Source organism: Palaemon carinicauda, chromosome 7 (genome assembly GCF_036898095.1).
Source record: "Palaemon carinicauda isolate YSFRI2023 chromosome 7, ASM3689809v2, whole genome shotgun sequence".
In the NCBI taxonomy this organism is placed as follows: domain Eukaryota; kingdom Metazoa; phylum Arthropoda; class Malacostraca; order Decapoda; family Palaemonidae; genus Palaemon; species Palaemon carinicauda.
Window position 1 is genome coordinate 16,057,785 of NC_090731.1, and position 18,817 is coordinate 16,076,601.

Here is an 18,817-nt window from a genome sequence, read left to right on the forward strand (position 1 = left end):
AAGGATCCAGTAAAATACTGTCTGACCTGTCAAAGGACCCCTTAACTCTCTAGCAGTAGTATCTCAATGAGTGGCTTTTGTCCTGGCTAACCTACTACCTATAAATCTACCTGTAAAATCTATTGCAAATCAATTGATGTTCATGCAAATCCTTAACTTGCTCTTCAGAGTTCAAATACGCCATACCTTTCAGTAATTCCAGGTTGCTGAGGCCCTCTAGCCGCGTCTGTTGCAGAGTAGTGTTCAGAAAGACTTCCAGCTCAAGACTGGATTGCATGAATGAGAGGCAGGGAAGTATTACATAGACTAATACTTCACTAACATTGATCCTTTCTTAATCAAAGTTTATCTCTCTCTCTCTCTCTCTCTCTCTCTCTCTCTCTCTCTCTCTCTCTCTCTCTCTCTCTCTCTTACATAGAGAGCTTATATTTTATACGTTTATTATTATTATTATTATTATTATTATTATTATTATTATTATTATTATTATTATTATTATTATTATTATTGTATCTATGTCACCTTTAGTGTTACTGTTCCTGATAACATATTCATAATCATCATTAGCCCTATTGTGAACATTGATCCTTTCTTAATCAAAGTTTATCTCTCTCTCTCTCTCTCTCTCTCTCTCTCTCTCTCTCTCTCTCTCTCTCTCTCTCTCTCTCTCTCTCTTACATAGAGAGCTTATATTTTATACGTTTATTATTATTATTATTATTATTATTATTATTATTATTATTATTATTATTATTATTATTATTATTATTATTATTATTATTATTATTATTGTATCTATGTCACCTTTAGTGTTACTGTTCCTGATAACATATTCATAATCATCATTAGCCCTATTGTGAACAATATCAGTGTTCAAAGTAGTAATTCACTGGACTTGATACGTGACCTTTGTGGATTTAAAATAAGCTACAAACTTTCTTTGGCTCCAATTGTCTGTTCCATTTATTATTCGTTCTTTGGCAATTTATATATGCGAGTAATTTATCGAAAGTTTAGAATGACAGAGAGAGAGAGAGAGAGAGAGAGAGAGAGAGAGAGAGAGAGAGAGAGAGAGAGAGAGAGAGAGATTCATCTTCATATGGAATAACAAGTATTTCCATATGGTCTTTTGCAATTACCACATGCTGGCAATTTTTTAAAAACATGAAAACACAGGAACAAAGTGCGTAAAAAAGAAAAAAAAATCAGTGTTTTCTTAGATTAACCTGGATTTTCATAAAAAAAAAGTATGAAAGAATATATCAAGTCTTATATTTGCTGCATCAACATTGTTAGTTTTATATCCAAAATGACTATACGTTATTGCGAAAATAACCGTAAGTCATTGAATCTACTATGAGATTCAGGGCCTCTGTAAAACGGTTTTTTGGACTTTGCTCCTTATCAATTCATCGGATGTAGCTGAAAGTTGATATATGTATATTTTACAACCACACACAAATTTTGTCAGCATTATCAATAACCTAAACCCGATAGTTTTAATTTATATAGAGCAAAAATGATCTAGCCGACGCCATGGCCAGTGATAACGAGCCAAGAGTCGAAAACATTCATTACGTAAGCAATGTAAACACCTTTTGACAAAATTTTGCCCCGCCCATCCACCAGACACCCATTCACCTTGTTCCATCGGCTCTGGAACCCATAACAGTCAAGAATGGCTAGCAGGATTTGGAATTGCCCCCGTGGTTGCAAAACTGCATTTGCCTTACGACTTGCAATTTTATACAGTCAAGAGAAAGCCCGCGGCCATATTTACTATAGCCTGAATAGGTAATCATTCAGTTTCTAGTTGAAATCCAATGTCTATGGTCTGATTTGTATTTAGCGTAACATGATTATAATACTTGTAATGTCATTCAGACTTTTGAATATTTCCATTAACTATTAACTATGCCACCAAAAGAGAGAGAGAGAGAGAGAGAGAGAGAGAGAGAGAGAGAGAGAGAGAGAGAGAGAGAGAGAGAGAGAGAGATTGTATGTAAACAGTCTTTATAGGCCTATAACTATTTTTGTTAAAATAAGAATTTTTTGCTAAACTCTCCATCAGACCAACGGATCATCCGATATCTTTTTTTTCTTATTCTTAGGCCGTACGGCCGTGTTGGCTATGTTTTGGGCATGACTGCATTTTGTAAATAAATCATGAATAGTTTTAGGAGTTTTATTTGTACATCTAATGGGAATTTATAGAAGTAAAGTGAACATAATTCATTTATCCTTTAAAACAATTACTACATGTAGCAAAACAAATAGTAGTAAAGATGACAATGCAATGAAGGAATGATACCATACTTTATCTTTAGTTTCAACATCGGCAATAACATTCCCAGTTGCCATAATTTGTCAGCTTAATGAAATAACCTATCATCTAATGTTAAACTTAATTTCTGAGGAGGCCATGGCTTATTGCACAGTGAAAAAACATGACAAAGACTTTCTGAATGGCTGAACGATACATAAATGTGGGTGGGGTATCTGTGCTAGCATAGTAATACTACTGTAGCAGTAGTCCCGCAACAGTAGTATACATGAATTAAACGTTTAGGCCAATTGCTGGGATCCTTGAGGATCATTTAGCACTTCTGACAACTACTCGAGAAATGAGTTTTTATAGCCAGAATTTAAATTTGCTGATCCAACAAGGCCCATGATAGCCTTCAGTGTTATCCTGAATTATAACGAGGCCAAAGTGGGTGGAGCCTCATGAAGTCATCATTCTGACGATAATTATTGGTGAAGGTTTAAAGCCGAAATACAGTACCGGCTATTTTTTTTTTCCAGTAAATAGGTAGGTAGGTATATAGACAATAAATAAGAATTGCTTGACATTGGATATAGCAGTTATCAAATCAAGCTTGTCAACTACGATTTTGAAAATTACCAACTATTCCCTACACCTTGTCAATCTGATTGTGACCTATAAAGTAGACTGTAATTTCTTAGGAAACTTATTTTGGGAGTTAGACTAATAATCGAAGTGTTTTTGTATTTATTAACATATTTTGTTGGTTTGTTCATTATGACAATTATCAGTGGAGAGGTTTCAGAGTTCATAAAGGTGTACTGCTTTGCTTTTATTTAAACTTTTGTGTCATTGTTGGCAGAGGTATAGCCTTCGTTACGTATAGCCAATCATCGATCGAGAAAGAGGGAAGGAAGGCCGTCATAAGTTACTTAACGAATGCGTTCGAAACCTTTTCTCTGAGTAAGTTGGCCTGTCTTCAAGAAACGTCACTTTTACTATTATAAGTACCAATTTTATTCAACCTACGTAATGCAGAATATAGTCAAAATTTATGTGTAGATATAATGTGCACTCTGAAGAAACGTTACATTCATGAAATTCATAGATAAAAAATTATTGCGAAAAAACCGTGTTACAAAGGCCCTGAATCTCATAGTAGATAACTGAGTATTTCATTCTAGGGAGATCATACTTTTTTCCTAATAGCTCTTTTTAGCAACGGCATTATTTCATACGTTGCTAGCTGAGTCTTAAAAGCCTTATTGTGTGCGTTGCTTTTAGTTTATTTTGGTCGATAACTTCTAATTATCTTTGATTAAGGTTTGGACAAGATTGGTCTCAAGAACTGCATCAACTCATTATTATCTTTTCAACATTGTCTTAGCTAAGATAGGTCTTACCTGAAATAGGTCATCGATTGAATGCTATGACTGAAGCCAATCCTCTACTTTCAAGTTTTTTATCAGAACATGCGGGTTAATATTATTATTGTCTATATATATAAACATATATATATATATATATATATATATATATATATATATATATATATATATATATATATATATATATATATATATATATATATATACACACGCACACACACACACACACAAACATATATATATATACATATATATATATATATATATATATATATATATGTATATATATATATATATATATATATATATATATATATATATATACATATATATATATATATATATATATATATATATATATATATATATATATATATATATATATATATATATATATATATATATATACATACATATACCAAAGGCACTTCCCCCAATTTTGGGGGGTAGCCGACAACAACAAGAAACAAAACGAAAAAGGGGACCTCTACTCTCTACGTTCCTCCAGCCTAACCAGGGACTCAACTGGTACTGCTAGGGTGCCAGAGCCTAACCTCCCACATTTCCACCACAGATGAAGCTTCATACTGCTGAGTCCCCTACTGCTGCTACCTCCGCGGTCATCTAAGGCACCGGAGGAAGCAGCAGGGCCTACCTGAACTGCGTCACAATCGCTCGCCATTCATTCCTATTTCTAGCACGCTCTCTTGCCTCACTCACATCTATCCTCCTATTACCCAGAGCTTTCTTCACACCATCCATCCACCAAAACCTTGGCCTTCCTCTTGTACTTCTCCTATCAACTCTTGCATTCATCATATATATATAATTATATATATTTATATATATCAATGTAATAGCGTATGTGTTATTTATTTATTTATTTTGTGTGTCACGCTTTAAGGAAAACGGGAATAATTTCATGGTATGCTTTTACAAATTTAAAGCAAACGGAAATAATTTTATTTTTGGTAGACACGGGTGCTTGTCATTCTCTTTTGGCAAGGGACCTCTTCAGGACACGACAGAGTCTGTCTACATATGCTGACGTCCGCCTGGTAACTTCCAACGGATCTGCGATACCCACCTACGGTTACAAGAACATCACATTACCGTTTGGAAACTGTAAATTTAATTTTAAGTATATCTTTGCTGAAGTTACATTGCCAATCCTCGGTGCGGATTTCCTTTCTCATTTCCACCTTCTGGTCGATGTCACCCACCGACGATTGGTCAACGCAGACTCGTACTTGTCAACACCTCTTCAACCTACCTCTTCCCACCTTGCTTTCCACATTAGCGCACCCACGGATGCCTACGCCCACCTCCTCACTTTGTACCCGGAAGTTTTCCGTCCAGAACTTCGCATAACACCTACGGCTCCTGCAAAGCACGGTATTTTTCCCATATCAAGACATCTGGCACTGAAACGATTGGCATCCGCCAAACAGACTTTCGTTGAAATGGAGGAAATGGGCCTTTACCAAAAGGCCTCCAACACATGGTCGTCACCCTTACACATAGTTCTGAAGCAAGACGGATCACTCCGTCCGTGCAGGGATACAGGTATCTGAATATGAAAACAGAACCAGATCACTACCCACTCCCAAACATCGCCGACGTGACCTCTTACCTGCACAAAGCGAAGGTTTTCTCCGCGCTCAACCTCCTGAAGGGGTATTATCAGGTGCCTATGAAACCGGAAGGCATCCTTAAGACCGCCATCACCACTCCGTTTGGTACATACACCTTTAATTACTCCTGTTCTTGCCTTCGTAATTCTGGGGCCACTTTTCAACGTCTCATGGTTGGCATCTTAGGGAACCTCTCCTTCTGTGTATGTTATGTGGATGACATACTTGTGTTCTCTTTCTCAAAAGAGGAACACCTCCATCATCTGCGCATCGTGCTCGAACACCTGCAACAAAACGGCCTTGTAGTCCAGTATGAAGTGTACCTTTGGTGCCAACTAAGTGTCGTTCTTAGGGCACCGCATCACTCCTGAAGGAGTCCGTTCCCTCCCTGAGAAGGTAGCAGCCGTTCAGAACTTTCCCACACCCTCAACCTTCAAAGCTCTGTAGGAATTCTTGGGCATGATCAACTACTACCACCGTTTTCTGCCAGCCATTGCCGCCACTCTTGCTTCCTCTACGCCTTCCTGAAGGGCAAGCCAAAGGACCTGAATTGGGGTCCCCTTCAAAAAGCAGCCTTCTACAATGCAAAAAAGGTCCTATCAACCACTGCTGCTCTCACTTTTCCTGTAGCACATGCCCCTCTCCTTCTCTCCACCAATGCCAGCAACGTCGCTATTGATGCAGTACTCGAGCAGGGGGTCAACGGCTTGCCCCACCTATTGGCCTTTATCAGCAGTAAACTGTCCAAGGCAGAATCGGGTTATTCTACCTTCGATCGCGAATTGCTGGTCTTCACTCAACAGTCTGACGCCTGGTCCTCCCATCAACGCCAACATCTCTCCGCTGTGGCTGAATACAATTGCACCCTTCAATACATCCCTGGGAAAAAGAATCGCGTTGCCGATGCCCTGTCAAGAAACACGTTGGCTGCCATTCAACTGGGATTGGATTACAACGCCTTGGCTGAAGCCCAATGACAGGATCCTGAGTATCAAGCATGTAGAATATCCTGTACATCCCTCCGTTGGGAAGCCATCACCCAAGACGACTCCAACACCACCATCCTCTGTGACGTTAGCACTGGTAGACCGCGACCTTGGATTCCTGCTCCCACTCGCTGGCAGGTGTTTAATTTCATTCACGGCCTTTCACATCCATCGTGCCGTTTTACTGTACAGCTGCTGAAGACGAAGTTCATTTGGCATGGCATTTCTAAGGATGGTAAGGATTGGGTCCCGACTTGTACTTCTTGCCATACTTCCAAAGTACATCGGCACATGGATTCAGGAGTGGACACCTTTCCTCAACCTCAGCGGTGTTTCGCCCACATTCACATCAACGTTGTAGGCCCCTTACCCACATCTCAAGGACATTGTTACCTGTTTACCGTCACCGACCGCTCCACTTGTTGGCCTGAAGCCATTCCCATGAAAACTGCAACGTCCACCTCATGTACATCTGCCTTACTCTCAGGATGGATTGCAAGATTTGATATCCTTGAGCATATTACTTCTGACAGGGGTACCACTTTCACCTCTTAATTGTGGACATCATTTGCAAATCTCCTCGGCATCACCCTACATCAGACAACTGCCTACAACCCCGCTGCCAATGGAATGTTTGAAGGTTTTCACCACACCCTCAAAGCAGCTTTGATGTTCCGCTGCAAGGATTCCAACTGGTTTCCCAGCTTCCCTGGGTCCTCCTAGGACTAAGGACCATTCCTAAAGAGGCCCTCGACGTCTCAGCAGCTTAAATGGTGTATGGGGACCTGTTCGTCGTCCCTGCCGAATTTTTTCCTCCTACAACTTCCTCCGATGATCTTCAGCGCATACGTAATGTCATGGGAAAATTTATTCCAGACTCACAAGCCCGTAACGAATCATCACATACCGACAGACTTGCACTCTGCAACGCATGTTTTCCTACGCAACGACACTAGCAAGCCACCGCTAACGCTCCCTTACACGGGCCCTTTTTTTGCCATCCCATGGAGACCAAAAGCATTCCTACTAAACATTCGAGGCAAAGAAGACTGGGTCTCCATCGATCGTCTAAAACCTGCTTATCTACTGCCAGGTGACCCGCCTAAAGTTGGCCTCTCTAGATCAGGGCGCCCTATTTAACATGTACAGTATGTAATTTTTAGGGGGGGAGCCATGTTTATCTGTATATAAACGAGTGTTCTGTATTAAAGTTTACTCAGTTGCTTTCATCCTGCCTTTGAGTCACAACCTTCTCTCGGCCCGTCACATATACCTTGTGCTTAATCCTCCTTTGTCTTTCTTGTTTTATCTCATTTGATGAAATGGATTGACATAGACAACAGCTTTCTGGTGAAATTGATTGCCATTGACGATAGGTTTTTGATGAAATTTATTGACAAGGACAACAGCTTTTGATGAAATTGATTGTTATGGACAACCACTTTTTGATGAAATTGATTGACATAGACAACAGCTTTTGACGAAATTGATTGACATGGACGACAGCTTTTTGGTGAAATTGGTTTACATGATCAACAGCTTTTGATGAAATTTATTGACATGTACAACAGCCTTCTGGTGAAACTTATTGCCATTGACATTAGCTTTTTGATGAAATCGATTGACATAGACAACAGCTTTCTGATGAAATTGATTGCCATGGTCATCAGTTTTTAATGGAATTGATTTACTTGGACAACAGTTTTTTGATGACATTGATTGACATGATCAGCAGCTTTTGACAAAATTGATTGACATGAACAACAGCTTTCTTGTGAAATTGATTGCCATGGACAACAGCTTTTTGATGGAATTGATTTACATGAACAACAGGTTTCTAGTTGAAATAATTGACATGGACAACAGCTTTTTGATGAAATTGATTGACATGTAAAACAAAATTTTGTGAAATTTATTGTTATGGACCAAACCTTTTTAATGGAATTGATTGATATGGACAAAAGCTTCTTTATGAAATTGATTGACATGACAAAGGCATTTAAGTGAAATTGATTGTCATGGACAAGAGCTTTCTGATGGAATTGATTGACATAGACAACAGCTTTTTGATGACATCGATTGACATGTACAACAGCTTTTTGGTGAAATTTATTGTCCTCGACCACATCTTTTCAATGAAAATGTCATACAAAACAACCTTTTGATGAAATTGATTGACATAGACTACAATTTTTTTATGAAATTGATTGACATGGACAACAGCTTTTTGATAAAATTGATTGACACCTACAACAGCTTTTTGGTGAAATTTATTGTCCTCGACCACATCTTTTCAATGAAAATGTCATGGACAACTACCTTTGATGAAATCGATTGTCATGGACAACAGATTTTTCATGAAATTGATTGATATGGACAACAATCTTTTGGCAATGGCCTTGGTTAGGGAATTTACCCGAGAAATGGATTATGACGGGATTACTATAGAAAGTAAAAATTTTAGAAGGAAAAAGGAACAAGAGAAAAGTGATAGTTCAGAAGGAGACATTGAACACCATGTTGGAAATGGAGTAGGTCAATTAGACAATGTAAAAATGGTGACTATAAGGGATATTTCTCTGCCAAAAATTGACAAAGAAAGGCCATATAAAAGTAGCATAGATGAATATACAGTAAATCAGATGGGTCAAGAAAGGAAAAATGATAGGTTAGAATCATGCCCGGCTTACGTCATCATAAGGAAAATGGTTATTCTTTGGCCAGGGACATACATCATAGTTCATGGTTTTTCTCTTACATAGTTCAGATTATTTTAGTTCCCCACCTTAGTGAAACTTTTAATTGTTAATTTAGTGAGTCCATGTTGCATTTAATTATTCATACGCTTGTTGTCTTACCTTAAATTTTGGTGTACAATAATTGTTACATAATAATTTCCGAGAAATTGAAACACAGAGGACGGGGCCTTTGTTTTTATTTCCATATCTTCCATTACAACGTTCCATCCTATGATATAAACATATTATTATTTTATTACTTCACTCTGATCATATTTTTTGCTATTTATACCTTATTTATTAACTAGTGATCCAAATAAGAAAGTATGTAGTTATTTGTGTGAAACACGTAAACACATCTATAGTGTGCAAACTATCTTGGAATTATTAATTATTCTTTATTCACTCAATTATTCTATTGCTTTATAGAAACACACTTTATGTAAGAAATGTTTCAAATCCTACAAACACCCAATAAAATAATTTAATTACCATTTATGTGTTCAGTGTGATAGAAAATCCAAGAAAACTTAATCTATCAAATAGGCAATTTATTATGAACCTATTGATTATTCTAGGCTCACTCAAAGTTAATCAAGTTTATTGTAAAAGCGCACTTAATGCAAGAAATATTTCGACTTCCACAAAAACACACACTAAAATAGATTACTTTCCATATACATGATCAGTGTAAAAAAAAAAAAAAAAAAAAAAAAAAAAAAAAAAAAAAGATATCAAATATGAAAACTAGCTTGAAGTTATCGATTATCAAACATTCACTCAAAGTTAATACAGTCTTTCATAGCATCAAACTTTATGTAATGAATATTTCAATTTCTACAAACACACACTAAAATAGATTACTTCCTATAGACATGATCAGTGTGTTAGAAAAAGAAAAAACTTAAACTATTTAATACAAAGTCTTAATATCTCTTTTACTTTCGCTTGAACTCGCTGGGTGGCGTCAATGACCTTTGGTGTCAGGATGCCAGAAAATTCCCAATCAATCAATCAATCAATCAATCAATCCACTTCTGGTTTACTATCATTTACTACCATTACTATATCAAAAGAACTTCATTAGTCAACAATGAATTGTTTTTGGAGCCATCAATATATTCTATAAACTTTATTATAACAAGAACCACATATTACTGTTATTATCAATTTTCACAAAAACCTTCAGCTTGCTATGTCTTTCATCGTTTTCTAAATAATTTGAATTATTGAGATTACAAATTATAAAACAGGGCAGAGATTAGGATAACTGAAATCCCCAGGTGATGATGCAGAAAATGAAGCTTGCTATTTGTGTTCTTGGAAATTATTATTATTATTATTATTATTATTATTATTATTATTATTATTATTATTATTATTATTATTATTATTATTATTATTATTATTATTATTAAGAAGGAAGGATTAATAAGGTGAAGTAATCTAAATATTTAGGAACTAAGATCTCCAATACAGCTACCTTAGAATTGGAGTTAAGAGAAAGATTGAAAAAAGCAAATCAGACAATAACTAAGTTATATAAAGTTTGGAAATTGAGTTGCCTGAATTTACATATCAAAATCAGGTTATATATATATATATATATATATATATATATATATATATATATATATATATATATATATATATATACATATATATATATATATATATATATATATATATAAATATATATATATATATGCACATATATATATATATATATATATATATATATATATATATATATATATATATATATATATATATATATATATATATATATATATATGTACATATATATATATATATATATATATATATATATATATATATATGTATATATATATATATATATATATATATATATATATATATATATATATATCTATATATATATATATATATATATATATATATATATATATATATATATATATATATATATATATATATGTATATGTGTGTGTGTGTGTATGTGTGTGTGTGTGGTTAATGAGATTGGTGTTACCTTATGGACATGAGTCGTGGTATGGCAATGAAACAATATCCAACAGATTTTGTAGATTTGAGAACTAAGCTCTTAAAAGAATATTGGGAGTTGAATGGCAGGACAGGATTAGAAATGAAACTATATGAGAGATTACTTAAGTGCTATATGAGGATGATATCAAGGTCAGGGGTAGATGGAGATAGTTTGGACATGCTCTTCGCACTCTTCAAGAGAGATTAGTTCAGCAAACGTTTAACTGGGCTCCACAAGGCACTAGGAGAGTTGGAAGACCCAAGCCTACATACCTGACGACTAGGAAGCGTGAAGTAGATGATGAATGGAGAAGTATTGATCTAGAAGCTCAAGATAGAGACGACTGGCGAAATCTAACTGAGACCCTTTGCGTCAGTAGTCGTAAGAGGTGATGATGAAAATAATGATGACGATGATTATTCGTATTACTTGCAAAGTTACAAGTCTAGCTGGAAAAGGAGGAGGCTATAAGCTCAGGAACTCCAACAGGGACAATAGCCCAGTGAAGAAAGGAAATAGGGAGATATGTAAACTGAATGAGTAGTAATGAACAATTTAAATCAAATATTTAAAGAACAATAATACTAAAATAAATCTTTTCTATATAAATGAAAAAACTTCAAAAAAGAGGAAGAAAAATAAGATAGAATATTGTGCCCAATAGTACCCTTAAGCAAGAGAACTCTACCACAAGACAGTGGAAGGCCATGGTACAGAGGCCATGGCGCTACCCAGTTTGTTTAATGAGCTCTTCCGTAAGCACGAAAATCAAGAATTTTCAGACCCCCTATTGTAACATCCACTCCTCTTTGGACGCTTATATACCGACCGAATACGCCTTGTTCCGAAGTGAATACCAGTCGTCCCTCTTGCGGTGTATAAGGTCCTAGATAATGGGCGAATAGTGTCCAGGAAGAAAAGTCGCCGCTGGATAAGTCCGTTGTACCTACTCGGAACTGGAAGGATATAGGAGGAAGAAGAAGGTAGATTTTCAGGAAATTTAATATCAACAGAAGAAAGTGGAGAAAAAAAAAATTTGTGAATGTCCTCTTTAAAAGTCATTTTCTGGAATAAATGAGCGAGAAAAATAAGAAACTTTGGTATAAAATAAGGATCTAAACTATGAACTAAATTACTTCTGCGATCAACGTTTTATATTTGATGGTCTTCAAAGCTTCAAAGTAATTTCCAAGCAAAGATTTGAGGTTTATTAAACCTCAATTGAATCCAGATATACCGTGTATGTTGGTCCACGTGGATTTTCTGTGTTAGATCTTATATTACTCAGGTTTAATTAAAGTAATGGTCATTTTGATAGCGATCTCGTGCATATAAGTTTTCAGCCAATCCTGAAGCAATCGACTTAATTGTTAACAAATCGATCCTGGCTACGATTTTCTTGAAGAAATTTTGACTTTCTTCTAAAAGGAGACTTTTTACGTTAGTCCAGAAATATAAGTATATTCCTTTAGGATATCAGGATGTCACACTCTCCTTAATGTAATTAATATCTTTTTAGCCTTTTTTACAGATAATGACACATAGTTTGAGCTAAATTGTAAATACATACATATACCAAGGCACTTCCCCCAATTTTAGGGGGTAGCCGACATCAACAAATGAAACAAAAACAAAAAGGGGATCTCTACTCTCTACGTTCCTCCCAACTGGTACTGCTAGGGCGCCACAGCCGACCCTCCCCCGTTATCCACACCAGATGAAGCTTTATAATGCTGAATCCCCTACTGCTGCTACCTCCGCCGTCATTTAAGGCACCGAAGGAAGCAGCAGGGCCTACCGGAACTGCATCACAATCGCTTGCTATTTCTAGCACGCTCTCTTACCTCTCTCAAATCTATCCTCCTATCACCCAGAGCTTTGTTCACTCTATCCATCCATCCAAACCTTGGCATTCCTCTTGTACTTCTCACATCAAATCTTGCATTTATCACCTTCTTTAGCAGACAGCCATTTTTTATTCTCTCAACATGGCCAAACCACCTCAACACATTTATATCCACTCTAGCTGCTAACTTATTTCTTACACCCGTTTTCATTCTCACCACTTCGTTCCTAACCCTATTTACTCGAGATACACCAGCTATACTCCTTAGACACTTCATCTGAAACATATTCAATTTCTGTTTCTCGTCACTTTCATTCCCCACAACTCCGATCCATACATCACAGTTGCTACAATCACTTTCTCATATAGAACTCTCTTTACATTCATGCCCAACCCTCTATTTTGAACTACTCCCTTAACTAACTCCAACACTTTGCAACCTTCATTCACTCTCTGACGTACATCTGCTTCCACTCCACCATTTGCTGCAACAACAGACCCCAAGTACTTAAACTGATCCACCTCCTCAAGTACTCTCTATTCAACATGACATTCAACCTTGCACCACCTGCCTTCTCGTATATCTTATAACCTTACTCTTACCCACATTAACTCACAACTTCCTTCTCTTACACACCCTTCCAAATTCTGTCAGTAATCGGCAAAGCTTCTTTTCTGTGTCTGCAACCAGTACAGTATCATCTGCAAACAACAACTGATTTACTCGAGATACACCAGCCATACTCCTTAGACACTTCATCTCAAACACATTCAATTTCTGTCTCTCCATCACCAAATTCATGGTCATTCTCGTCTACCAGTTTTAATCCTTGTCCAAGCACTCGAGTTAAACAACCAGGGCGACAACACACATCCTGTCTCAGCCCCACTCTCACTGGAAACCATTCACTCACTTCATTTCCTATCCTACCACATGCTTTACTACCTTTGTAGAAACTTTTCACTGCCTGCAACAACCTTTCACCAACTCCATATAACCTCATCACATTCCATATTACTTCCCTATCAACTCTATCATACGCTTTCTCCAGATCCATAAACGCAACATACACCTCCTTACCTTCTGCTGAATATTTCTCGCATATCTGCTTAACTGTAAAAATCTGATTCATGCAACCCCTACCTCTACTAAAACCACCCTGTACTTCTAAGATGGAATTCTCTGTTTTATACTTAATCCTATTAATATTACTCTAACATACACCTTTCCAACTACACTCAACAAACTAATACCTCTTGAATTACAACACCCGTGCACATCTCCCTTACCCTTATGTAGTGGTACAATACATGCAAAAACCCAATCTATTGGCACCATTGATAACACAAAACACATATTAAACAACCTCACCAACCATTTAAGTACAGTCACATCCCCTTCCTTCAACATCTCAGCTCTCACACCATCCATACCAGATGCTTTTCCTACTCTCGTTTCATCTAGTGCTCTCCTCACTTCCTCTTTTATAATCTCTCTCTCATTCTCATCTCCCATCACCGGCACTTCAACACCTGTAACAGCAATTATATCTGCCTCCCTATTATCCTTAACATTCAGTAAACTTTCAAAATATTCTGCCCACCTTTTCCTTGCCTCCTTTCCTTTTAACAACCTTCCATTTCCTTATTTCACTGTCCCTTCAATTCTTGAGCCAGCCTTCCTTACTCTCTTCGCTTCTTTCCAAAACTTCTTCTTATTCTCTTCATATGAATGACCTAATCCCTGATCCCACCTCAGGTCAGCTGCCCTCTTTGCCTCACGCACCTTGCGCTTTACTTCCACATTTTTCTCTCTATATTTTTCATACTTCTCTATACTATCACTCTGCAGCCATTCTTCAAAAGCCCTCTTTTCCTCTTCCACTTTTACCTTCACTACTTCAATCCACCATTCACTGCCCTTCCTCGTGCTACATCCAACAACCTTCTTGCCACACATATCACTTGCAATCCCCAAAAAATTTTCTTTTACTAACTTCCACTCCTCCTCTAAATTACCAGTTTCTCTTACTTTCACTTCGTCATATGCCATTTTCAACCTTTTCTGTTATCTACTTTTTACCTCCCGTTTTATTAGCTCTTCAACCCTCACTAGCTCCCTTTTACATCCACTTACTTTATTCCCCCCACTCTTTTGCTACAACTAATTTTCCTTCCACCCAAAAATGATCAGACATACCGTTATCCATACCCGTAAACACGTGCAGGTCTTCCAATCTTCTAACATTCTTTTAGCTATCAACACATAATCCATTAATGGCCTTTCTACTACTCTTCCATTTGCCACACTTACCCATGTATACTTGTTCTTATCTTTCTCTTTAATAAAGCTAGAACTTACCACCATCTCTTGCTCAACACACATATCTACCAGTCTCTCACCACTCATTTTCACCTGGTACGCCATACTTCCCAATGACACCTACCTCTCCAGCGCCCACTCTAGCATTTAAGTCACCCATGACAACTACATAATTCCTTCTACCCAGTCCTTCTAGACACCTAGTCAATTCATTCCAGAACTCATTCCGCTCTTCTTCACTTTTCTCACTACCTGGCCCATAAGCACTGACAAATGCCCAACATTCCCTACCCAACCTAACCCTTACCCACATTAACCTAAATGATATCTCCTTCCATTCCACTACTTTACCTATCATCCATTCACTCAGCAATAAAGCCACACCCTCTCTTTTTCTTTCCCTTTCAATCCCAGACACTCTACCAGACATTTCACCAAATATCACTTCACCCTTTCCTTTTATCTTTGTCTCACACAAGGCAAATACATGCATTCTTCTATTCCTAAACATACTTCCAATCTCAGATCTTTTACTCTCTATCGTACTACATCCACGTAAATTCAAACACCCCAAAACTAGAGTGCGGGGAGCAGTCACTCTCCCCCCAGCTCCATCTCCTTGTTTATGTCTCACAGGATTGTAGATACGGGAGAGAGGGGTTCCCAGCCCCCTCGTCCTGTCCCTTTTAGTCGCCTCTTACGACGTGCAGCGATAACGTTGGCGCTATTCTAATTGTTTTTATGCCCCCAGGGCCATTGAAAATTTCAGTTTTCTTAAAATTTTCTAACACCAAATTTTTGCTTTCCTCGTATTTCGTTCAAATTTACCTCCGACAACGAAGTTGGAGAGGAGGTTTAGTTTCTTCCCCGATGTTTGTCTGTTTCTTTGGTTGTGAACAGCTTCCTGGCCACAATTTTACTATAGTGGAACTTTCAGGACTGTTTTCCTTTTGAGACGTGGAAGTGATTCAATATTGATAGTCCTAGGTCAAAGGCCAATGTCAAGGTTGAGCAAATGGTCAACCGAATTAACCTTAACATCGAGAAATAGGATGCCGTGGCGGAGGTATGCTCTCTACTGAGTAGCCCTCTAGTATTTTTTTCCTTTTATTCTTATTTTTATAATCTTGGAACCTCCTGGAGTTCCGGCTAGCTTAACCCTATTATTTTGGAAGTCCCCCATATCACTTAACTAAATAATAACAGAAAAATTAGACTATTTATATACAATTGAAATGTAACTGATGTCCTTATTATTCGTTGAATTAAATAGTGATTAAATATTGCAAGTTCCTAGTGACTCTAAATTCACAAATGTTAGAATATTTCATCAAATTTCCTCCTTGTTAGTACGGATGTTCTTGTTTAAATATATAACTAAGCTAAGACAATAATAAGCTAATTTACAAAGAAAAGAAAAAAAATAGCTTGAAACGAACCAAAGAGACAAAGAAAGAGAAGGAATCTATAACCGACAATCAAATGCAATTGGAGAATCAATTGAAATTAATAATTTCTATAATTCACAGAGATAAAACATTTATAATTATGATAAGCCAAGACTTTAATAAGCCACTTTATTGGAAAGAAATTCACAGGAAAAAAAATAGACAAAGAAATAGAAGGAATCCATAACCGACAATCAAATGTAATTGGAGAATCAATTGAAATTAATAATTTTTATAATTCAAAGAGATAAAACATTTATAATTATAATAAGCCAAGACTTTAATAAGCCACTTTATTGGAAAGAAATTCACAGGAAAAAAAATAGACAAAGAAATAGAAGGAATCTATAATCAACAATCAAATGCAATTGGAGAATCAATTGAAATTAACCATTTCTATGATTCAAAGAGATTAAACACTTTTAGTCACGATACTCACTTCAACATCCTGGAAGTTGTTTGCTTCGTTAGACTTATTGCGAGGTAAAATATCAATCTTATGTATATAACGAAGAGTGCCAATATCAAGCCTCCACCATACATGACCCTCATAAAATTTTGAGGTGAACCCCGTTCCCAAGTCTGTGTCAACAGCTTTCCATGCGACAGTATAGCTGAAAACCAACGGACATCATTATTATTATTATTATTATTATTATTATTATTATTATTATTATTATTATTATTATTATTATTATTACAAGTCAAGCTATAACCCTAATAGGAAAAGCAAGCGGCTTTAAGCCCAAAGACTCCAACAAGAAAAAATAGCCCAGTGAGGAAAAGAAGAAAAGAAATAACTAAACTACAAGAGGAATAATGCAAAATCAAAATCAAATATGTTAGAGAGTACCAGCATTAAATAAGATCTTGTATACATAAATTACATAGAATACCATGCCCAAGTGTATCCTCAAGCAAGAAAACGAGTAAAAGTCTACTTAATGCAAGATTAATGGTCAGTTGGTTTAGTCTGCCTTTTAAGTTTTCGAATATTTTTCTATATTAATTCTATCTATATGTTAAAGAATATAATGTTCTTACCTTAAAAAATTAATAATGCTATGGATCAATGCATAGTTGTTGAACCCAAGAGCTAAGCTGTTTATTCATAGGGACTTAGGTATCGGAAATTCTCCGTAAAAAAATATACTGATCTTAGCTTTATTTCAGTAAAATACATGCGACTGTATTTTCTACCCTACTTTGTTACCATCTTTTACGGGTTGGTGACCATAATATCACTCTTTAACCCCAATATAATAGTTTTTAGGACGGTAAATGTATGGATACATTGATTCCAGGATTTTTGCCGTTTTTTTTTTTTTTTTTTTTTTTTTTTTTTTTTTTTTTTTTTTTTTTTTTTTTTTTATATGACAAATTCTAGGGACTCGAAAATTGGTGAAAACTTGTATATACACAAGAAAAATATTGATTATTTTCCTTTCAGTAAAGCTACGATACTGAAGTTCATAAGTGTTTATGAGAAATAAAAATTTCTTGACATAAATAAGGAAACTCCTTATAAACTGAATGGTAGCCGATATATGACTTATTACTGTCACTATTACTATTACTAATTGCTAAGCTACAACCCTAGTTGGGAAAGCTGGAAGCTATAAGCCCGAGGGCTCCAACAAGGAAAAAACAACCCAGTGAGGAAAAGATACAGTATATCTTAAGAATAACAACATTAAAATGAATTTTTCATATATAAATTTTAAAAGCTTATAAAAAATAAAAAACAAGAGGAAGAGAAATAAGACAGAATTGTGTGCCCGCGTGTAACCTCAAACAAGAGAACGCTTACATGTTGTACGGTTCAGAAGAAATGGCTGGAAGGTTGGGAGGTAAAACATGAGAGGCATAGTGAGCCCTTGGGACGCTTAGCCTGTAAAGCTGAGTCGGTGTATCGACAACACTTCCTGTTCCTCCGATGTGACATTGACCATCTGAAATCAATGTTCAGAAGATGTCAATTTATACACTTTTTCTATGAGCTGCAAATCGACTATCTAGCCTTCGATTAATAAAGCCTTCATAAGTTACTCATCTCAGAGGATTACAAACAGTTCATATATCTCGTACAAACTTTTATTTGTAAGAAATATATATCTATGAGCTATGTATGATATTTTTTTGTCCTTCGTAAATATATT

At 36.2% G+C, this 18,817-nt stretch overlaps 1 protein-coding gene across 1 annotated transcript; it reads left to right on the top strand.

Moving 5' to 3' along the window:
* The first annotated feature begins 1,309 nt into the window (after positions 1 to 1,309).
* On the top strand, positions 1,310 to 5,228 carry LOC137644201 (uncharacterized). Its single transcript, XM_068377202.1, has 2 exons — positions 1,310 to 1,337; positions 4,630 to 5,228. The coding sequence occupies exons 1-2, from the start codon at positions 1,310 to 1,312 to the stop codon at positions 5,226 to 5,228; spliced, it is 627 nt and encodes a 208-aa protein (XP_068233303.1).
* The last annotated feature ends 13,589 nt before the right edge of the window (positions 5,229 to 18,817 follow it).

Bases quoted from the DNA above. Each gene is read 5' to 3' on its own strand.
- LOC137644201 (XM_068377202.1), top strand. From the start codon at position 1,310: ATGACTATACGTTATTGCGAAAATAACC. The intron at 1,338-4,629 runs GTAAGTCATTGA...TATTTTTGGTAG, and splicing joins ACGTTATTGCGAAAATAACC to ACACGGGTGCTTGTCATTCT.